Source organism: Choristoneura fumiferana, chromosome 8 (genome assembly GCF_025370935.1).
Source record: "Choristoneura fumiferana chromosome 8, NRCan_CFum_1, whole genome shotgun sequence".
NCBI lineage: Eukaryota > Metazoa > Arthropoda > Insecta > Lepidoptera > Tortricidae > Choristoneura > Choristoneura fumiferana.
In genome coordinates, this window is record NC_133479.1 from 4,926,310 (window position 1) to 4,949,598 (window position 23,289).

The window sequence follows — 23,289 nt, forward strand, 5'->3', positions numbered from 1 at the left end:
TATGTCTCACTAAGCCACTATGAATAACTTTTGTTTTTAAAATCTCTATCCATTTATTAAACTTTGAAGGCCAAAAATTCTAATTAAAACAACAATTTATCATTTCCCATCATGTGTCACTTTTTGCCACATTTAAGAAAGACACTACTAGCGACTAAAAATAATGCTTGATTCTAAATCTCAATTCTTGATGATTTTTTAATAGTTAGTTAGTTTAGTTAGGCCACTAGTGTCTTAAAAGAAATAAACTTAATTTGATGTTGAATGTTCCCTTAAAATTAACGGAAATCAAAAATAACATGTAAATATTAAAGATGGTTAAAATAAACAAACTAAATTCGTCCATGTGTTTGATCAAACATGTTTCGAATTCCAGAATTAATAGAAAAGCTAAAGATAGATGACACTGCTACAAATTTGGAACCGGAATCAGGGTAAAAACATGAATATACTTAATATATAAACTTCTTTCTATTACATTTCACTTTGAGTAAATAGATCTGTACGTGTAATGTGGTACAAATTATTTATTACGTTCATATTTTTATTTTAGTCAGTTAAAAATTGAATTTTCGTCATCACTGGGTGATATGGATGTGGATATACCCATAGTACATGAACACAATGAATTGAAATCTTCAAAGTCACCTGAACCAGAATTTGCGGGAAATATGTTATTAATCGAGGGCGAGAACAAAGGTATTGCATTATACTATTTGTGCACTAACTTATATTTAACCCTTGAAAACAAGGCTATGTTCATAATTAACATAGGTAGGTTGGCAGTTTGGGGCCGAGAACTTGTAAGCTTAATTTTGTAAAGCCATCTGGTGGCCTGTGCCCCTTTCTTATTGTTTTTTTTTACAAAAAAACCTTTTTTCAATATTGTGTAAATTACAATTCGAGATAAACTAAGACAAATATAATCACTGTCTTTTTTTTTCAGATGAAATCACAGATAAACAAATTCATTGGGACGATAAAAAAGTATCAACTGATCCAGATGCACTCCAAGCAACTCAAGTGCACAATCAAGACAATGACGTCTCTGATATTTGGAAATATGAAAATGTTGTACGAATACGCACTGATTTCCTTCTAAAAGGTAATAAAGTCTTTCTAGTACTGACATGGGGGGTATTGGATAACGTAGGACATCCACCATCGAAATGGACATTATGTTCACCGTCGATGCAGGCCGCTTCCAATCAAAGCAACTGGATACAGATATCCATGGCACAATATATATATAAGCTTAGCATATTATAAATATACTGTGTCCAGGGGATATCCATTAGAGAGAGGTCGACGAGTATGTCCAATAGTGGAAGTTTGACGGCTATTACGATGATGACTAATGACACATATTATACCTAATACCAAATAGCCATCACTAAATCATAACAATTGTTCCAGATATTCCTGACAAAATAATATTGGGAAAAACAAAAAATGGTAAAAGGTTAGTTTGTAAAGTAATAAGACCGGATAAGAAACCTGTTAGACCGATAAAGAAGGACAGAAGGGAAGTAGCAATTGCTGAATCAGTTCAAAGAAGCATCCTAACTGGTACAGATGATGCAGGTGAGTGGTCTTGGTCTTCCCATTTATCCCGAAAAAAGTTGCTCTGATATTTTGTACTTCTAGACTTTGCCCACGGCTTTAGCACGCGTAAACCAATCGATCCAGCAGTTGAATTGGAATTTCGAGAATTCACTAAATTCTGATGGAAATTCCAAAAAAATACATAGTGGATTTCATTAACGTTTTAAAAACACCCGCGCCAATTCATGTCACCAATCCTTGTGGTTGAAATTTTGATATTTTATTCTGATCAAATCCGAACTTTTGCATCTATTAGAATTAGAATAGTACGAATCTAGAATTGTATCAATACGAAAATAGTACCAAATGTGTCCGAAGACATAAGTATAGCCTGAATGGCTTCGAAAAAAGTATGGTAGGTACGGCCGTGCCTTTTGTTTTGTTTTCCGCGACTTGCCGTGCCCCCAGATGTCTTTGTACCTAGGATCCTTTGGACGCATAGTACCAGAAACGCAAATTACCTTATACGTCAATTCCCTGATACGTAGATGACCTGAATTCCATCCATTACGCAAATGGCCAGGATGCTAAAATTACGCAAAGTACCAGAAACGCAAATTACCTTATACGCGGATGACCAGAATTTCATACGTAAATTCCCGGATACGTTGACTTGAATTCGGTACTCATACTTTTACTTGCCAGAATTTTAATTTCTCCGAATTTAAATGTTGTTTCTTATAATTTCACATGCCATACTGACTGTTTACCATATTAATCAAATGACTGAATCTTTACTTCCCATAATATTAATTTAAATAATTTAGTTTTATATCACATGTCATAATGTCATTTGCCATCCATGTAAATGGTATGATTGCCAACACGATATACCTACTCATAAATACGATACATCGAGCAACCCACATACTAATAGGTTAGGTTAGGTTAACATTTTACTGTGACAAGGCGCGAAGCGCCTCAGCTACCCGGAATAGGAGCTCCGTGCAGCGGAGCTCCGTCGAACTTAATCACAGTCGTTCGGGTCCCTATCAGACTTAATTAGAAAAAAAGAATTGAAACAAATAGGATAGCTTAGATTTAGGGGCTGCTTCACCATCCATGGATTAGTGTTAACCGACGGTTAAATGTGATGCCGTCTCTATTTGTTCCGTTCGAATAGACGGAGACGGCGAACACCCGTCAGTTAACACTAATCAATGTATGGTGAAACAGCCCCTTAAAGTCTGGTCATACCCGTATCCGGTACTTTGCGAAACAAAATCTGATCATGTGCGTATCTGGTAATTTGTGAAATAAATAAATGCGTCTGAGGGCCTAGAATGTAAATTTTCTACAATTATGGCGCAGTAAAAAATGCGCCAGTTCAATAATATATATATTCAATCTTTCTAGGAGATGACCAGCTTGATACCATATTCCGAAAGTGCTTTGAAGAGAGCACGGCAAATTACAGTACCGATGACGTCACGTTTGCCGGGAACATTATAAAGGAGTTGCAGCGGCTTCCGGCAGTCAAACCGTCCATTGCCAATCGTAATATGCTTGTTACTAGGGTAATTTATATTTTATCAAGGCATTTTTAATTCAGAGCGGAAACGTTATTTCCTCGTTTTTCACTGCGTATTCATAGTTTTTCTCAAAAATGTTCGTAAAAGTTGACATTATTCCTTACATATCAGAAGGCGAAGTGCATAGTTTATGGTCAGCGAAAAGTTTAAAAGTTAAATAGATTTCTGGCGCGCTAGCTCGTCCTTAGTTTATTATTGTCGAGTCTCAAACTTTTTAAAAAGTGAAAACGGCTATGGAAATGTTGGCACAAGTCGTATACAGCCCACTCAAATGGCCGGTATCAGTTTTTTTGTTGGCACTCTTTATTGGCAGACTTTATTGGATCTGAAACAGCTTGTGGTATTTTCGGTGGAAAAATACACCTGCAGTTTTTTTATGAAAAAAAGGCGGAAAGCATAAAATAATATACTTATATGTATTAATATACTTATATTTATCCGTTGCTTAGTACCAATAACACAAGCTTTGCTAAGCTTACTTTGGGATTGGGACTAGGTCAATTGGTGTGAATTGTCCCGTGATATTTATAATTTTTTATTGGAACAAAATTAAATGTCATAATATATTTAGAGAAAAGTTTTATTCTAATTCTTTTATTTTCCTTCACCATTTTTGAGAAAAGCTTTGTATTAGTCTCTGCTGGAATAGCAATTGCTGGCTCGTTCGCAAGCTCGTCCGTTTAATTCTCATACTCAGCCAGCAATTGCCTACTTCCAGGCCACGGAAATAATATACTATTATCCATTAAGTTTTTGTGATCTATTTGCGTGTTATCGACTACTCTTTGCACTGTCATTTAATCTTACACATGACAGTTCTACGAGCGTTTCAACCGCTATCAGTTTCCTCTCGCTTATACTGAAAAATAATTCGGGTAGATTTTATAAAACGATATGGTGTGCATGCAAAATTTCTTCCATACGGTCTCTCATTTCTGCAATATATGCGACAGGAAACTGATAGCAATAGAAACTCTCGTAGAACTACCCACATAATCTATTACTAAATTTCAAGTTAGTCCCACCACATGAAGTTGAAGTTAGAATTGCAAGATCTGATTTAAATGAACAAATAAACATTGCAAGTTAAATAAGTTTATAATATTCGAGCATTTAACCGCTTCAGAATTACCATCCAAGGTTTAGGAACGATACTACCACATCGAAAGGTCAAGTCGCTAGAACTTTATTCAAACAGGACTGGGCACTTTTGTTTTCAATAAACGTGAAAAACTGAACATCTATAATATCTTTTACCAATATTTTGTGAGAGTATAATGAATGACGAAAAAACGCCACGAAAACGCTAAGCGTAGCGGCAAAGCTCATAGTATCTAGTGCAGGGTTTCATAAACTTTGTGCAGTCACGGACCACTTTGACAATTTAAAGAATTCCACGGACCCCTGTCATTTTTTAAAATAATTTTATAAATATGTTTACAGACTGACCTAACTGTGGACCCCTAATACACATGCTACGGACCCCAGTTTAAGAAACCCTTATCTAGTGCTAACAGTTCATACTTGTTTTTGTTAGTAACTGCAAAGTGGCATATTCCAATATTAACTTGAATATTTTCAGGTATCAGTAAACGAAACAGAATCAAGCATGATCGAGAGCCCTCCTACGTTGGTAACGGGTACAGTGCAGTCAGTGCAGGAAGGCTCCCGCTTCTTGTATAAACCAGAGCTGTACCTTATTGCCAAAAAGGGTTAGTAAAACTAAAACAATGTCTAAATCTTCAAAGCTTCAATGTTTTTCAAAAACAAAAACTAGCATCTAAATTTATTGAAACATTTTTCAACTACTACTACTAGATTTTTTTTTTCGCTGTTTTACTAGGTACTGGTAACAAAGTAAGATCATGAAAATAGCCATAGCTTTGTATGATCGCTTATTAAGAGAATAAGTATTCTAAAGCGCTTTGGTGTAATTGGCATAGCAGTGAACCAAGAAAGTGCCTGCGAAAAGCTTCATTGATTTGTTTAAAAATTATCAATTATTTTTATTTTTATTAATTTCAGAACTATCCCAAGAGTCAAGTGCCGACGGTATCGACCATAATTTCTTGCACATGCATGTGCACGAGATTCAACAGAATGGCAAAGTGGTACGGACAGCAGTTACCTTGAATAAACGTCGTAAGTACCTAAATGAATGATTAAAACAAATTACACTCGTCAGCGTTGTTTCCCTACTAACCATGGCAACGGGTTAGCGATTCTCTTGGGATTGCTGGCTTTTATGGGTGGTGGTTATGGATGGCTTACCATCAGGTGACCCCCTAGCTCGGATTCCTCCCCAGAGGCGTCTATTGCACAGGTATATAAGTATAAACAGCACCTAGCGTGGAATAGCTGAAACAGAATTAATATCTACTTGTACAAAAATATATGGTATCACTCATTTATCTCTAAAATATTGCAAAAAAAAAGAACTCTATGCGAAGGTATTTAAGTTTAACCTTTTTCGCCGCCACGTCAAATAAAGACATCACCCATACGTCACGCTTCTACATTGCAAATGTCTAAAATTGAACCTTAACTGTCAATATTATTATAATATACACATGTGCATGTGGGTAGTTAGAAATGTAGGGTAGACATAAGGAATGCATTCAAGAAATATAAACCAGTCTTTGATCAGCTGTTGCTTTCATTGCTCGCTCCCTTGATAACATTACATGGCGCAGCCGTAACGGACTTTAAAATAAACGATATAGCGTTCATTATAATTAAAATTAAAGTCAGTGTAAGAGTTAAATGGTGTTGGTGTACAAACTTTGATTTATAATAACTGACGCGTCGTGTGAAGGTTGCTAAGACTGTACAGTACCTACATACGAGAAAATGGAGGCAGTGTTGCAACCGCCGTTACCATTTAAATTTGAAAATAGTTTAGTCAACGTTACTTCGGGCAACTTGTGTAAAGAGTGGGAAAAATGGAAGTCAGCGTTTTTGATTTATTATGAAGCATGCGAAATCTCAAAGAAAGATGCTAAGGTGCAATTAAACATTTTACTGCATATAATCGGCGATAAGGGTCGAGAGCTTTATGATCAATTTAAGGGTGAATCGAAAAACCTAAACGACGCCCTGAAAAAGTTTGACGATTTTTTCCTTCCTAAAAAGAACCTAACTGTTGAGAGACACAAATTTTTTACTCGAGATCAATTAGAGTTTGAATCAATTGAGCAGTACGCATTTGAACTAAGCAGGATGGCGAGTATGTGCGGATTCAAGGATTTATGTGATGATTTGGTTAGAGACCGATTAATTTGCGGAATACATGAAGCAACTTTACGTGAGAGACTTCTGCGAGAGACCGATTTAACGCTACAAAAGGCTATAGAGACGTGTAGATTAGCAGAAATGTCTCGGGTTCAAGCAGGTCATATAAAGCAGGAAAATATTGAACATCATGTACATGAGATAAGTTGCCCGTTGGAAAATTCGGCAAAGCAACAATGCACATCAAATTGTCAATGTGCACAAGTGAGAGATGGCACAAAGGATCAATTTGTGCATGCAGTGAGCACCAGTAGTGCATCAGCGGTTCGCAGGCGCCGCAGCCCTTGGCGCGGTGGGCGCCGCGGTCCCGCTGTGCCCGCGCCTGGGCGTCTTCGCGCTGGCCCTGCGCCTGCGCGTAACGACGCGCAGCACCACGACACGCAAGCGACAAGCGGCAGGTGGCAGAGGCAGTCTCCGCGGCCCTGGCCGGCCCATAGGTGTTGGAGATGCGGCTCATCACACAGACGGTTCCAGTGCCCAGCGTTTGGACAACAGTGTGGTCGATGCAGTGGAAAGAATCATTACTCAAAGATGTGCCGCGTATATGAAATGAAAGGGGAGTCCACCGATGAGGTAAGCGATAAATATGTGAACAATAGTGATTGGGTAGTTAACTTAGTTATTCATGGCAAGATAATACCTTTTAAATTGGATACGGGAGCTGATGTAAATGTTTTGCCTTTAAAATACCTAAAATCAATTAATATACCATTGGATTCACTGATACCAAGTTCTTTAAAAATACAGTCATACTCGGGAGAATTAATTCCGGTAGCGGGCAAATGTAATTTAAAAGTTAATCATAAAAACAATATTTACATCTTGGAATTTATTGTCGCGAAAGTAAAATCTGGTCCAATTATTGGATTACCCTCTTGTAGTGAACTAAACCTAATAAAAAGAGTTAATGCGCTGTCTACGGGTGTGTCGGATATGTCCATCTTAAAGGAATATCCGGATGTTTTTGAAGGAATGGGATGCTTACCTGGAGAATACAGGATACAATTACAAGAACACGCCCTTCCAGTAATTCATGCTCCGCGAAAATTGCCAGTTATATTAAAGCAACAAGTTAAAAATAAATTATTAGAAATGCGCGATCAAGGCATAATTGCCAAGGTAGAAGGTCCCACAGACTGGGTTAATAGTATGACAGTCGTTAAAAAACCAAATGGGGATCTTCGCATTTGTCTTGATCCGCAAGATTTAAATAAAGTAATTAAACGAGAACATTTTAAACTACCCACCTTAGACGAAATTACGTCTAGTTTAGCGGGAGCCAAATATTTTAGTACACTCGATGCCAAACAGGGTTTTTGGCAAATTAAGTTAAGCAAGTGCAGCAGTGACCTTTGTACTTTTAACACCGCGTTTGGAAGATATAAATTCCTACGCATGCCTTACGGTATTTCTTCTGCGTCAGAAATTTTTCACAGACGACTGTACGAGCACTTTGACGACATAGACGGTGTAAAACTATTTGTAGATGATTTGTTAATTTATGCGGATACAAAAGAATTACACGACAGTATACTTAGAAAAGTTCTGCAAAGATGTAGGGAAATAAACATCAAACTGAATAAAGAAAAGTGCAAAATAGGATTAACTGAGCTAAAATACTTAGGTCACAAAATAACACAACACGGCGTGAGTCCCGATGACTCACACACGAGTGCGATAATGAACATGCCTACACCGAAGAATGTTAAAGATTTGGAAAGGTTCCTTGGTTTAATTACATATGTAGGCAACTTTATTCCAAACTTATCGAATAAAACCTACATTTTACGCGAACTACTTAAAAAGGACGTGCACTGGCATTGGGAGGACAGGCAAGAAAAGTGTTTCAAATCACTAAAACAATGCTTGACAAATCCACCCGTGCTACAGTATTACGATGTAAACAAACCGGTTACGATTTCTGTAGACGCCAGCAAACACGGACTCGGCGGTTGTATTCTACAGGATGGCATGCCAGTATGTTACGCTTCTAAGTCATTGACAAAAACAGAACAAGCATACGCACAAATTGAAAAGGAATTATTTGCTGTCGTGTTCGCGTGTGAAAAGTTTTATACTTATATATATGGAAAAAGTGATGTTACAGTAGAAACAGACCATAAACCCTTGGTAAATATCATAACTAAACCTTTAATCAACACACCAGCTCGTTTACAGCGAATGTTGTTAAGATTACAACCCTATACATTTAACCTGGTGTATAAACCGGGGAGGTATTTATACATAGCAGATGCTTTATCGCGCGCCGTGCAGGCAGGTGCAGGCTCAGATTATTTCGATGCGCGCGCGCAGGTCTGCGCGCTAGCAGCAAGCAACCCTTTGACTGACTCTCACTTTTTGAAGATACAAAAGTGTACTAGCACAGACCCTGAGATGCAAGAGTTGATGAAAATTATTAAAAAAGGTTGGCCTCTTCATAAAAACGATGTAAATGATTTGCTAAAACCGTATTTTGAGCATCAGAGCGAACTTACAATTGCATACGGAATTGTATGGAGAGGTCATCGCGTAGTAACACCAAAATGCATGCGCCCAGAGATGCTAAAACGAGCTCATGCTAGCCATCTAGGAATAGAAAAGTGTAAGCTTAGGGCACGAGATATAATGTTTTGGCCTAACATGAATTCACAATTACACGACTACTTGTCACATTGCCAAGCTTGCTTAACTTACAGAAAACAAAACACTAAGCAACCATTAATGCAGCATGAGACCCCCAAAAGAGCTTGGTGCAAAGTGGGGATAGATATTTTTCATCATAGTGGAAAATCGTATCTTTTAGTAGTAGATTACTACAGTAAATTTATAGAAGTGTCGAGAGTAAAATCGGTTTGTTCTCTGACTATTATTAAAAAATTAAAATATATATTTAGTCGTCAGGGTATTCCTGAAATAATTATTTCAGATAATGGCCCCGAATTCGCTTCAAAAGAATTTAGAATGTTTGCTCAATCGTGGCATTTTCAGCACGTCACCTCTTCTCCCTATTTTACTCAGTCTAATGGTCAGAGCGAGAGGGCAATACAAATAATTAAAAAAATGTTAAAGAAGACCACGTTTGAGCAAACGGATTTTAGCGTAGCCTTACTAGAATATTTGAATACCCCGCTCAACAAAGAATTACCCTCACCAGCTGAGTTACTTTATAACAGGAAATTACGCAGTCTTTTACCGTGTGCTCCAGAACTATTAGCTCCAAAAATACCGGAAAATGTAGTAGATAAATTACACTCGCGTCAGCGTCAACAAAAATACTACTACGACAAAGGGGCAAAGAATCTGACAATATTTAAAATAGGTGAAAAAGTCAAAGTTCGAATTAATAATCAATGGGTGGATGGAACCGTATGCGGTACAGTCGGCCCCCGTTCGTATTTAGTTAAAATGCTGTCAGGCAGAATACTTCGGCGCAACCGTAGACAGCTCATACCAGATTCTCCGCGGCGCTTAGATCGTGTAAATCCACAAACAAATAGGTATAGCTACGATGATATAGAAATTCCATCAACGCCGTCAGAGGCGCCGCCGCCAATAGTCAGCTCTCGTGCCCGCGATCATGCCTCGTTAGCGACCCAAACTAATTATGTCACTCGTTCCGGCAGGACTGTGATACCTCCTGATCGGTGGACCTACCCTGTTCAAGAACCCCGTCGCGATCGACATTAACAGCTGAAGCGATAACAAAATATGATTATGAATGTTAAATGATAATAAAATAATACTAATGAAAATTGTACTTACAGAAAGAAAAAAAACGCATGTTTACTAGGTATTAGCTAACTTATTTATGAACATTTTAAATTATAGTAATTAAAACAATGTTGAATTATTATATTATGTCTATAACAATTATGTATAGTAATTTATATTCCGTTCAATAAATATAACAACTCATTACATAATATTAAAAATTATACAATGCCATACAATACAATATTGCTATAGACATGTATGTAGCAAATTGAGTAAGTGGCAAAACTATCAGTGATTAGATTCATTTACAGATTTGTTAAATATTTAGGTGAGATAAAATTACACCAATACCACATTATTGTATGGCCAGAATTAGTAACTAATTTAATTTAATTATAGCAAGTTACTTTTATTGATGCGATAAAATGTGACCACTGTGTAGAAAATACTAATATGTTAGGTAAAACATTGATGTTAATTATTTATTTGAATTAATTGTAACATTTATTAACTGTAGTTTTTTTTTATTTTTTTTTAAAAGGGAAATTGTCAATATTATTATAATATACACATGTGCATGTGGGTAGTTAGAAATGTAGGGTAGACATAAGGAATGCATTCAAGAAATATAAACCAGTCTTTGATCAGCTGTTGCTTTCATTGCTCGCTCCCTTGATAACATTACATACACAATGGGGGCTATCGCGTATGAATTCGCCACTAGAGGCGCTAGTGTAGCGTGAGGTCTCCGAAATGTCAAATCTCATAGTTTTTGGGTGAGCTACGCGGGTTTACTTATAATTAGAATAATTTTGTGAATATTTTGCAATATCTGAAATTAATTATGGCAAATATGCGTTGCGGGGCAATGAATGTCTGTGTTTTGAGACAGTTTTGTCTTTCGGAAACCTTTGTCCTCCCTTTTTTCCGAACAAAACGGGGACTATGCAACACTGTGGCATACTCGATATTTTTATGGTACGGTTTTAAGTTGTATTAAATATGATTTTAATTTAATTTTTTTTTCACGCCCGTAATAACAGACTTTGAAAGCCATACTTAAAAACCTCACGCAACAGTGCGCCATCTAGTGAGACAAAAAACGATAGCCCTCATTGAACCAAGGTTGCTGTTGCATTAAAGCAATGGACGTATATATATATACGTCCTTTTCCACCTTTTCGACGCCAACGACTCATACTCGTATATACGCACCGCAGGTTCCACGCCAACGACCTAGCCGATTTTCAGCCCACAGTGGGCCGTGGGTATACCTAAGCATGTTTTTAATGATTCACGATAATATACACTAGATACGTTTTGTGGCGGATGTTATGCCTGAGGATTGAAGTCCGAAGAAAGAGCGTCGGAAGTCGTATTATGATGCGTCCGAGTCGACCGAGTTGAAAAACCTCGTTGGCGTGATGTAGGATTTGGAGTTTCTATATTTGCTCACTAAATGGCGCTAGGAGTCGCTACAACGTCTAGTTTATTCAGTTGCGGTTTTTTCCAGGGCTGGCGGCATCAAGTACACGGAACCCAGAAAAATTTATATACCAGATTTGCCACTGAGTGTACCTGAATCATCTGCAGCAGACACGGACAACTCGATGTATGGATATGCTTGTGGTACTTGCGCGGCGATATTTCGGTCCGAAAAGGAGTTTGACGTGCACAAAGTGGTAATTTAAATAAATAAATATATTTTTCAGTAGTGGTACGATTTTCGTTATATTCAAAACAAGTTTTAAAAAATATATGTGATATAAATACTAAACTTGCAAACTAGTGTAGTGTGAGAAATACCTACTTTTTAATGTATTTATAGGTACAAAGTTAAATACTCAAAGAGGTACAGTCGAGGAAACTGATGATTCATGACTATACTACAAACATAGTTCAATAATTTTATTTTTACAGACTCATCAAATGGACGAAGAAAAGCCGATTATTGATACAGAGCAATCCAAATTAAACAAAAACAGTATCCTTGTTTTGGCAGGTAATTTTTCGGTTATGCATAGACTTCGGTTACACGCTCATTCGTGCGGTCAATTCACATCAGATTGACGAATATTATTGGAAACGTTTAATTTCAATTTTCACCAGTCTGGACCATCAGTCCATTAGTCTGAGAGGGTTACACGGTAATTCTGTCGTCATTCAGACCACAATGATGGACTGATCTGATACTGTAACTGATGTCTTGCTATCCTTACTAAATATTATAAATGCAAAAGTGAGTTTGTTTGTTTGATCCGCTTTAACGCCTTAACTACTGAACCTATTAGTATGGACCCTTAATTTATTATTATACTTGTTTTCAGATCCATACCACAAAGGCAAAACATACTGCTGCATGCAATGCAATGTAAGTACATTTTATTTTTTACTGCCTAATAGCACAGAATAACTAATATTACTACCGTACAGAAGGGACTCTCTCGAACAAAAGTCAAGTTGACTTTTGAAAGACTCCAAATAACCAATCATAATTTGATTGCTTAGTAGCGACATCTCTTGTCTGGGTGAGCGGTTGGTTCCGAAAGAAGTGACGTCTCTCGATGAGAGCGAAAAACATAGATGTCGCTAGTGCTGCTGCATAAGTAGCGTAGTAGAAATAAGCAACCTGAGATATGTATGCATAGGAAAAATTCGTGTCTAAATTCCTGTCCAGCGGTGGTGTAGGGTTATAGCATGCAGCACGGATTGCTGGGACCTGGGTTCGATTCCCAGCGCTGGTCTCTTTTTCTGGTTTTTTCTGTGCATCCATGTCTCAGTTTGTATTTTCGATATGGTTTCACGGGATACCCGTAAAAGTAACAAATTGGAGTTGAAATAAAAAATACAAAAAGACTCCAAATAACCAATCATAATTTGATTGCTTAGTAGCGACATCTCTTGTCTGGGTGAGCGGTGGTTCCGAAAGAATGTGACGTCTCTCGATGAAGCGAAAAACATAGATGTCGCTAGTGCTGCTGCATAAGTAGCGTAGTAGAAATAAGCAACCTGAGATATGTATGCATAGGAAAAATTCGTGTCTAAATTCCTGTCCAGCGGTGGTGTAGGGGTTATAGCATGCAGCACGGATTGCTGAGGACCTGGGTTCGATTCCCAGCGCTGGTCTCTTTTTCTGATTTTTCTGTGCATCCATGTCTCAGTTTGTATTTTCGATATACGAAACTATTACTAGGCAGGGACTTAGGAAATTAGAGAAGTAAAGAGAACGACCTTTCAATATCTTTCGGAATGTTGAAAAATGATAATTCCGATTCCTTTATCTACTTTTTATTTATACATTCGTAATTATACAACAATATAACGTATACGGATTATATAGTTTCGAAGTAATTGTTGCAAAATTAAATAAGTAGGGTATCAACACAAATCACGCGCGACGCGTCCAACCCCTGCTAATAGTAAAGTAAAAAGTCGTGGAAACCGTATGTGCTAAGTTATATTTGAAATTTACCATGACCTTTATGGTGAAGGAAAATATTGTAAGGAAACCTGCACTCACCTGCGAAAAAAATTAATTAATTGTGTGTGAATTTAATTATTTTTTTGGCAGTTTAATATGTATTACTTTTTACGTTTACAGGCCAAGTTTCAGAGGCTCAACAACTGTCAGAGACATGTCAAGAGCCACATCTTGCCAACAGAGGCAGGCATCAAACAAGCTTTCAAATGTAAAATATGTCACAGCTTGTTTCACCATGCTCCCACGCTTCTAAAACATATTATGAAAAGTCACATTAAAATTGAAAAATAATTTTAATAATGTAATTAAATTTGTATTTATTAACCTATTGGTTATCATCAGATAATAAAATTACTTTGTAACTCGACATAATAGTTTTATTTACAGCTGCATATGCATAATCGAAGTATTGCTTTCATCAAAATAAATCATCATTGAAAATATTATCTAAATCATCTAACAAATCACTGGTATCATTGGCAGTTTCATTGCAAAATGGGTCCTTATCTGAAAGAAGATAAAAATAATATATAAAATACCATGAATATTTATAGGAATTTAGAATGATTGTTTGAAGGTGAATTTTTATTGGGATTTAACAATTTTATTGGGAACAAACAATGTACTAGAAATTGTAAAAAAAGCTTACCTAGATTTTGAAGACTCGAAATAAATTTTATAATAGTAATATTATTATCACAGTTTATTTGATAGTTCTCAGGCAATGGTTTACTTTCTGTATCTTCTGAGAGGACAGCAGAACTGTATATTGCATAAATATTACTCAAAGTGATGTTAAGGTAGTGCTTTTTGAAGGCACTGCCTGTGGTTAGTACAGTGGGCTTTCGCAGCACGAGTGCACAAAACTCTGATACTATGTATGGTGAGAACGTTGACCAAGCATCTCTATGAAGTGTGCATTTGATGTAACCTGAAAATAAACAATTCTGATTGACATGACATGAAATATGCAACAATAAAGCAACATATTAAGCATGGTTAATGTACATAACTATGTGTTGTTAACTAGGAGGCCTATGTCAAAAGACACACCGAACTGAGGGACATTTTATGATAATCAACAACATACACATAAATAGAAAACTACCAGTTCGGAACCAAAAGGCTATATTATAATTATTATTATTACGTGTTGTTTAGAAAAATAAATTAGCATTTTTCAAAATTACATAACCTGACCAACAAAAAGTTGGAAAACCCCCGACTTTGCCACTTCAAAGTTTAATATCTCAAAAACGGCTAAACCGATTTTTGATGAAACATGTCCAAGAACCATCGCTAGATAACCTGATTTCAAATAAATAAAACCACATTCAAATTGGTTCACCCGTTTAAGAGCTTTGGTGCAACAGTCAGACAGACACACACAGAGATACACTTATGCGGTCAACTTATAACACCCCTCTTTTTGCGTTGGGGTAAAAAACAACTATACCTAGAACAGAATTACGCTATTAACTAATTATATTATGTAAATTACTAAAATTTATTATGTTAATAACTAAATACAATACAATACAAAGACTCTTTATTGTACACCAGACATAGTAAGCGATACAGAAAACAGATACACAGAGAAAAAAAATTACAAGGTGAGCAATAGGCGGCCTTATCGCTTAAGAGCGATCTCTTCCAGGCAACCTTTTTTACAGAAAGAAGGAAGGACTAGTTTAAAACAGGTGGTGCATCAAAAGTAGATCAGAAAATTTAAACGTAACAGCAATACATCTACGAATACATAATAATTATATCGTACATATAATACATCCAAAATAAATATAGGTAGTGAGATAAACAGCAACAAATAAATAAATAAATTATAATAAGGCTAATAATTACAAGATGACAGATAGTGCTCCTTAAGCATAGATTTAAATAGTGACAAAGACTTTGCGCGTCGTAAGTCAATCGGTAAGGAGTTCCACAACCGAATAGCCTGGACAGTATAAGAATATACAGTTGTGGTCATATAATTAAGAACGATTTTTTATAGAGAAGATTTTTTCAAACTGACAAGTGTTACTAACTGCATGTATATTTTTGTAATTCTCTCGGTATCGTAAAACTTTTCCTTACTAGCGGTAAATTCATTTATACATATAATTGGCTAAAAAATAAATAGATAAACTTTATATATTACTCTAAACCTAGTATTACTACTTACTGGCTGGTCATATAATTAAGAACGCTGAATAGTTTATTTTTTATTCAAATTTAAATAGAGAACGGACCGCCGCTTTGTGGTTTTAGGTTATTATTGAATAATTTTGGCGCCATTTAGTGCCGCAAAAGTCTTTAAGGCGATTGCTTCATATAAAAACAACGGGAAAAATAAAAGTTGTGATAAATCTACAAGAAAAGTAATACTAAAACTTCGCGACAATAATTGGTCGTATAAACACATAGCCGATCATCTGCAATGTTCAAAACTATGGTTTTCCACGCCATAAAGCATTTTGCTACGTATCAAACTACTTCAAATGTTCCGCGTGTACCTAGACAAAGAAAGTCATCTCGTCGAGATGATCGAAATATCGTTCGTTTGGCAAAACAAAATCTTTTAAAGGGTCTAATGAGTTGAGAAAAGAATATTTTGGCGAAAACAACCCTTCAGCAATCTTGGCACGCAGTATTCGAATGCGTTTGGTAGAAGAAAGTTGCACGGAAGGATAGCAAGGAAGGTGCCTATGTTGAAACGGTGTCATAGGCAAGCCCGGCTTGCATTTGCAAGAAGATATGTAAACTGGACAGTCAGACAGTGGAAAAACGTTATTTTTTCTGACGAGACAAAAATAAATAGGGTATGTTCTGATGGCAAAACGATATGTAAAACGGCCTCCAAATAAAGCATTCGACCCAAAGTACACAAAAGTAACTTTAAAGCATGACGGGGGAAATGTAAAAATTGGGGATGTTTTCTGGACATGGTGTTGGACCTGTTAGGCTGATAGAACGAAACATGGATCAATTTCAATACAAAAACATACTGGAAGAAACAATGTTACCATATGCTGAAGGCGTGCTTCCGGTTATTTGGACATTCCAGCACGACAATGATCCCAAGCATACTCTCACATCGCAATCAGTTTCTGTCTTAGATTGGCCAGCCAACAGCCCGATCTTAACCCAATAGAGCATCTTTGGTGCGAAGTCAAGAAAAAAGTTTCAAATCGACAGTGTGGCAATTTAAGAGAACTGTATGACGTATTCTTAGAAGAATGGAACTCTATCTCTCTTGCGAAATGTCAAAAATTGATAGATTCAATGCCTCGCCGGTGTAAGGCAGTAATAAAAAGCCGTGGACATGCTACTAACTATTAATTTTAGTTAAAATGTATTACATTGCTTTTTTTTCTGTACAAACTTCACGTTAGTGTGATTTAGGTAATCTAAGTTTCAAATAAAAAACTTTCGAACAGTTAAAGAATCGTTCTTAATTATTTGTCCAGCTTCATTACTATTTGAATTGTTGCTAAAGAGAATAAAAACAAAATTTGTAAAAAAATGACAGTAATTTTATTCTTTATTCTAAATCCCGTTTGCTCTATTCATGTGGCTATTTCATAACGTAACTAGTTACTTCTAAGAAGGACCCACGACTACACATGACATGATTTAGTTAAAAATAATCTGGAACTTCAAATCGTTCTTAATTACATGGCCACCACTGTACATAGAATTTGGAGTTAGATAGAGGCACGGAAAGGATAGGAGGCACTAAAAATGTATGGACAGTGTTACAATGTTTACATATGAGTGTCACACCTGTGGTATCCCGTAATGTGATGAGTGGGTCTGTTGCAGACCTATCAACAGTTTCAACAAATGCAGCAACAGCCTGTGCCTTCATTCTCCTCAAGTTCCCTCCTACTGCTTGCTGCTTTACCACATTTATAGAATCTAAGGCACCTGAATTCCAGCTTTTTACATCATCTAAGAGTGTTTCTCAGATCTTTGACTCAAATTTATCTCCCTGAAGTGTGACATGTCGATATCCTTAAATATATAATATCTAGATTGATTGCAATGCAAAAAGTAGGGGGCAACTTTTTTTTTATTATGAAATGTAGGAAAATAAGCAAGCGGGTCATCTGATGGGAAATAATGACCACCGCCCATGAGTACCAATAACTTAAGTACTCATAGATCCGTTGCCGACCTTTTAGAAAGTATAAGCCCTTTTATAATTACAGTTTTACTTGCCACTTTTACAATTACATAAATATTTAATATATTCAGCATACCTGGGAAAATAATTCCATGTGGCATATTGTCTCATCTTTAGTCTCTTCAAAATTACCACTGAGGAGGCCTGCTGGTCCAGGAAATTTTCTTTTAGCATTTTGGTCGAAAAAGGAATTTATAATTTTTCGCTTGGTATGTTTTTGGTGATGTATTTTCTGAGTTTATACTTGTTGAGCTATGATTATTTGTTACAGCACATGTCTGCAGTTTTTCAACTTTATCTCCTATTGTTTTGGGTGTTGGAGGTAAGACTGTCTTGTTGTTATTCACAAACTTTAAAGGGCTAGGTGACTTATGTATATCTGCTATAGTATGCTCAACCTTCCCAACATGTTTCTCCAAAACATTGTGTTGTGTGGGCATAGAAATATTATTAAAAACAAAATTTTCAGGGCTATGCGGCTTACGTAGATCTGTTTTTATTTCAATGTTCCTATCTTTAATGTTTTCTACTGCCTTTGTTGAGACATCAGGAAAATCAAATTGAGACAGGACCTGTGAGTAAATAAACCGTCATGAAGTAAATAGGTAGAATACAAAAATTTACATATCCGTCACACGGCAGACGAAAGGTTAAGGGTTAGTTCATCAAACTATCATTGTATTGTATCTGTTACTTACACACAGGAATCCATTACCTTACCTGATCAAAATCGTCAGATTCGAACATGTTTCAGCTGTTGTTTTTGTTTAGAATTTTCACTTAAAAGTTTTAATTTAGTTTCAAGTTTCAACTAAGCATTACACAACACACCATGTAGAAAACTTAAAATATTGGTACGGCATAAATGCATGCACTATTTCTATTAAATAGACAAATTTTGTCCTTAACATTCGATTCTTCAATGACAGATGCCAAAATGACGGAACTAGAGTCACTCCTACTGTTACGCAAAACGCAAACTATCGATACTTTTGCATACATGTGTGACCTAGTGCTAAAAGTGGTAAGTAAATTAGCATAAGCATATTTTGTTGGTTAAATTAACGTTACACTATCGAACTGAAAGTCTTATTTAAATTTTTAAAATATTATTTATTCAACACTTGGAGTGTCACTTTTCCGACTCTGACGAACAATCTTGCGAGTTAATAATAAGTTCGTTTATTATACCGCTTTTATTTTTGAACATGGAACTACCGTGAGACTCACTCATATTAAAACCTGGACCCGGATAACTCACGTTTTAAATCGAGTTTAGCTGGATATGTTTCGGGCTAATCCGTAGCCCTTCGTCTTCGGAGCAACGCGAGTCAGCAGCTGCTGCAACAAAACTGAAGGGCTACGGATTAGCCCGAAACATGTCGAGCTAAACTCGATTTAAGACGTGAGTTATCCTGGTCAATATATTTAATATGCTTTTATTTTACCGATAGATAACCCTCACCTCTAGCAACTGTGGCCTATTGAAACAACATTGTAAGGGCGTTCATTAAAGAAAGTAAGTTAATATACCACAGTGCCTACGCAGTAACTTAACAATTTGTTAGCAAATTTAAGTTCAAATATTCGAACAATCACCATTTTTAATTTGATTTCATTTTTTCAAGCATTATATCTGTTGGAAAAAATTCAAAATTAGTTACTGCCTCACAGTTTCATAATCATCATGTGTCATTTGAATCATCTTATGGCGCGTCCACACCGGGCCAACGAAGGCCAACGAATGGGTTTCATATCGTAAGTTTCGTTCGTTGGGCCGGTGTCTGTGTACGCGCCAATATTACCGCCACGCTTCGGATCGCCGGCGAACGATCGTTGGCGTTAGCTAAGCGGTCCACACAGGACCAACGAACCCATTCGTCTATAGGTACTTTATACTTTTTGCCATTCGTTTGTTGGCCTTCGTTGGCCCGGTTTGGACGCGCCATTAGAACAAATAGAATATAAACATTTGTTTTGATAAAACTACGTAAACGTTTGTCATCAAAGGATCAAAGGAAAGAAAATGTCAGATTGCGATTGCCATTTGCCTTGTTTGATTGATTAGTTGAGTGAAATGAATGGGAATGGCCGAATGGGCGAGCGATTTGCCTTCAGGGCTACTACGAAACTCGAAACTCGAGCCCTGCTTGCCTCTTGCCTGCCACCAACTAGGGATGCAAGGTTGTTGTAATATCGATAATTATATCGAGGTAATGAAATTATCGATAAAAATATCGATATTTTACCTTCGATATTATCAATATTATCGGTTTTCCGATATATCGTTGACACCCTACCACCAACCAACCGAGCATAAGCCCAATATATTGTTGCAATATGTTGTTGTTGTTGTTTCTTTAAAAAAATATGGCTCTGTCCATCGGAGGACAATTTTGCCAGTGTCTAGTAGTTTTTGCCGTTGTACGGTAAAAAAATTGTAGAAAACGAAATATGAGAGGTAATGGTGGTTGAACGATGACAGCGCGAATCGGGCTAAATATGAAACTCGAAACTCGAAGTTCGTGTGATGTGGTCCCTCTGACACTTGAAAAAAAATGAAAATGAAAAGTTTTTATTGATGCAGTAAACAGTGTAACATAAAATACAGTGTCATTATAAAATACACTTACACCTCCTTCCTCTGAGACTTACACCATTTAATACGAGAGCGAGAGCCGCTGTCTGCCACTTATGTCATTTTCGCTGCAGCTTTTTTAATTGTGATTTTCTATTTAGTACATTCGCATACAGAAATTATTCAAAAAGTTTTTACTCCAAATTCACAAGAAATAGACCAATCAGGACCAATCGAACATTTTAGACATTTCCTTTATTCAAATCTAGTTCAAAATCTTGTTCAAATCATTGATTTAGATGAAACATTATTGACATGCCTGTCACATAGATTTTAAGTAAACATTTCGACGGTTTTTTTTTAAGTTAATCTCATTCACATATCTAGATTTTATCAGTATTTCCAAATATTACAAATTATAAGTATGGCTGCTTTCGATCCATTTAACCCTTTGCAAAATGTCAAACTACGGTTTACAGAAGAACAGTTGGCCGAAATTATTGAGTATTTTGACGCAAACGCAAAGCCACTTTTAATAATAGATGATGGAGCACCTGTTAATGTAATAACTGTTGACAAATTTATTAAATTTCTGGAGCTCAAGAAGTAGAGTATCTTTATCTGTATTTTACCTACTGTAGGTTCACTTGTCCCAAACTTCTTTATATAGTACCACACTAAATACTCAAGGTTTCTTTCTTAAAATGTGCAACGTGGGTGGGTCCATTTAGAGCCCACTGTAACTATGTTACTAAATAGGTACTAACGTGTCATGGCCTTGTTGACTAAAGTCCGCCCTAAGATTTAAATTGCTTGCTTCGTTGTATAGTTTAAAAATATTAAATTGAATGAACATATTTCTTTCTTAATAGGTTTCATAGAAGAAGCTTTAGTTACCCTACTTATGATGAAATTGTTAAAGACGCAGAACTTTTAAGGGCGGGGGTAACACGGTTATTAACCAAAGAACAGGTCATTTACATGTTAGAAAAACGGATCAGAGAACCAGAAATCAGACATGAACTTATGTTGGCTTTTCAGGTAAGCAAACTAAAATTATAAACTGTTTTCAGGTAATGTTGTACAATAATAAGCTGAATTACTGCTTCGTGGTCAGTTATCTGTAAAAGAAACAAAACAACTACAGTTTGCTGCGGTTAGTCAAGAAAGAAAAAAGCGAAACGGAATATAATACGGATATAACGAAATGAGATCGTAATGTCGAACGGACCTCACGACACCAACACCATCTAGCGATTTTTCACCTGTTAGAAAAGCCTCAATGAGGGCTGTCGTTTTTTGTCTCACTAGATGGCGCACTGTTGCGTGAGGTTTTTAAGTGTGGCTTTCAAAGTCTGTTATTTCGGGCGTGAAAACAAAGTTTACATTAAAATCATATTTAATACACCTTAAAACCGTACCATAAAAATATCGAGCATGCCACAGTGTTCCATAGTCCCCGTTTTGTTCGGAAAAAGGGAGGACAAAGGTTTCCGAAAGACAAAACTGTCTCAAAACTCAGACATTCATTGCCCCAGAACGCATATTTGCCATAATTAATACCAGATATTGCAAAATATTCACAAAATTATTCTAATTATAAATAAACCTGCGTAGCTCACCCAAAAACTATGAGATTTGACATAATTCGGAGACCTCACGCTACACTAGCGCCTCTAGTGGCGAATTCATACGCGATAGCCCTCATTGGTTTCAGGCAATGATATTTCGTATTCCCTGTTTATATGTAATATCATTGGTTACGGCACACTTCATGTGTTAAATTTGTTGCAGGTTTTCGATACTGAGAAGAGAGATTTCCTCGAAATTGACGAGATTAAAACCATAGTGACTAGTTACGGTGATGTCTTCAACCCCGACGAAACTCGAGAATTGCTACGGGATGCCAACGTTCGCGGCGACGGTAACATCTTCTATGCAGAATTCATCGACTGCTTGTTTAGCCGTGCACCTGAACTGTACGACATAAAGGTAAATAAGTTAAAATAAAGTTAAGTAAACTAAAATTTGTGATTTAGGGTCATCACTCGTGGTTGTATGTCCGTTAGTAACATCTAATTGGCGCCGGGCGCTGAGTATATTTAACTGATTAAATTCAACTGTGGTACAAGCATGCATTTCTGTAACCCAAACACAGACGTGTAGCGTAAATAAATTAATTTTAATGTACAGGTCGCTTTTGGGGGACAAATTATAAAATCAAAAAGGGAAGACCGAGCACCGTCCTGTGTAACTTTTAGTGGAAGGCCTTGTTTTTCATGAAATTAAATTTATTTTTTCGTTAAAATTAATTTGTAAAGTTATTTACTTACCTAAAGACCGTCCGACCGCCATTGTCTCTACAATGAAATGTTGGTAAAAAATACTGAAAATGATTCTTTTAGTTCTTCAGGAAAATTGTGCGTAGTTGTCTACATGCAGAACCTCCATGTGCGTATCCGATTCCCCTTTGAATTTGACTGTTTGTTTTTCACCTTAATTCGGTTTTTACATAAAAGTAAAATACTTAATTCATTATTACCAATTTTGTTTTTCAGGCTGAATATTTGTATGCTGATCCTGACGAAGATCCCTCAGTTCCGCCAGAGCCAGTATAGAAGAAGAACCACCGCCAGAGGAAACGGCCCACCACTCACACGCGCCGCCGCCACCACCGCCACACCACCGCCACCACCACCACCACCAGCAGCGAAAAGATAAAAAGAAAAAAATAATTATTACCCAGTATTCATTTCAATTTGAACAATTTTGTGTAGTTAGAAATTGTTCCAAAAAGTCTTACTGTTTTAATTGAATTTGATCTGAAAAATGTGATGAAGTGGATGAATGTTTGTGCTCTTTGTTCAATAAATAAATTAGGTACAAGTAACTGAATAGG

General features: G+C 36.5%; 3 protein-coding genes and 1 pseudogene across 3 annotated transcripts; 3 read left to right on the forward strand and 1 right to left on the reverse strand.

Annotated features, from left to right (window-relative positions):
- Window positions 1-252: 252 nt before the first annotated feature.
- On the forward strand, window positions 253-5,299 carry LOC141430220 (uncharacterized). Its single transcript, XM_074090815.1, has 7 exons — window positions 253-434; window positions 554-699; window positions 947-1,105; window positions 1,417-1,584; window positions 2,962-3,122; window positions 4,720-4,849; window positions 5,163-5,299. The coding sequence occupies exons 1-7, from the start codon at window positions 361-363 to the stop codon at window positions 5,297-5,299; spliced, it is 975 nt and encodes a 324-aa protein (XP_073946916.1). The 5' UTR covers window positions 253-360.
- Window positions 5,300-5,987: 688 nt separating this feature from the next.
- LOC141430221 (uncharacterized) lies at window positions 5,988-13,938 on the forward strand. The gene is made up of 6 exons (XM_074090816.1): window positions 5,988-7,001; window positions 7,399-7,454; window positions 11,656-11,824; window positions 12,063-12,144; window positions 12,470-12,513; window positions 13,744-13,938. The coding sequence occupies exons 1-6, from the start codon at window positions 5,988-5,990 to the stop codon at window positions 13,912-13,914; spliced, it is 1,536 nt and encodes a 511-aa protein (XP_073946917.1). The 3' UTR covers window positions 13,915-13,938.
- Window positions 13,787-18,577, reverse strand: LOC141429995 (homologous recombination OB-fold protein-like; annotated as a pseudogene).
- A 2,151-nt stretch (window positions 18,578-20,728) lies between these two features.
- On the forward strand, window positions 20,729-23,008 carry LOC141430225 (uncharacterized). Its single transcript, XM_074090819.1, has 4 exons — window positions 20,729-20,996; window positions 21,263-21,431; window positions 22,185-22,382; window positions 22,949-23,008. The coding sequence occupies exons 1-4, from the start codon at window positions 20,815-20,817 to the stop codon at window positions 23,006-23,008; spliced, it is 609 nt and encodes a 202-aa protein (XP_073946920.1). The 5' UTR covers window positions 20,729-20,814.
- The last annotated feature ends 281 nt before the right edge of the window (window positions 23,009-23,289 follow it).

Excerpts from the sequence above, each read along its gene's own strand:
- LOC141430220 (XM_074090815.1), top strand. The coding sequence starts at position 361 with ATGTTTCGAATTCCAGAATTAATAGAAAAGCTAAAGATAGATGACACT. Across the intron at positions 435-553 it reads AATTTGGAACCGGAATCAGG|TCAGTTAAAAATTGAATTTT; the intron begins GTAAAAACATGA and ends TTTTTATTTTAG. Across the intron at positions 1,106-1,416 it reads CACTGATTTCCTTCTAAAAG|ATATTCCTGACAAAATAATA; the intron begins GTAATAAAGTCT and ends CAATTGTTCCAG.
- LOC141430221 (XM_074090816.1), top strand. The coding sequence starts at position 5,988 with ATGGAGGCAGTGTTGCAACCGCCGTTACCATTTAAATTTGAAAATAGT. Across the intron at positions 11,825-12,062 it reads AGTTTGACGTGCACAAAGTG|ACTCATCAAATGGACGAAGA; the intron begins GTAATTTAAATA and ends TTATTTTTACAG. Across the intron at positions 12,145-12,469 it reads CAGTATCCTTGTTTTGGCAG|ATCCATACCACAAAGGCAAA; the intron begins GTAATTTTTCGG and ends ACTTGTTTTCAG.
- LOC141430225 (XM_074090819.1), top strand. The coding sequence starts at position 20,815 with ATGGCTGCTTTCGATCCATTTAACCCTTTGCAAAATGTCAAACTACGG. Across the intron at positions 20,997-21,262 it reads AAATTTCTGGAGCTCAAGAA|GTTTCATAGAAGAAGCTTTA; the intron begins GTAGAGTATCTT and ends CTTTCTTAATAG. Across the intron at positions 21,432-22,184 it reads AACTTATGTTGGCTTTTCAG|GTTTTCGATACTGAGAAGAG; the intron begins GTAAGCAAACTA and ends AATTTGTTGCAG.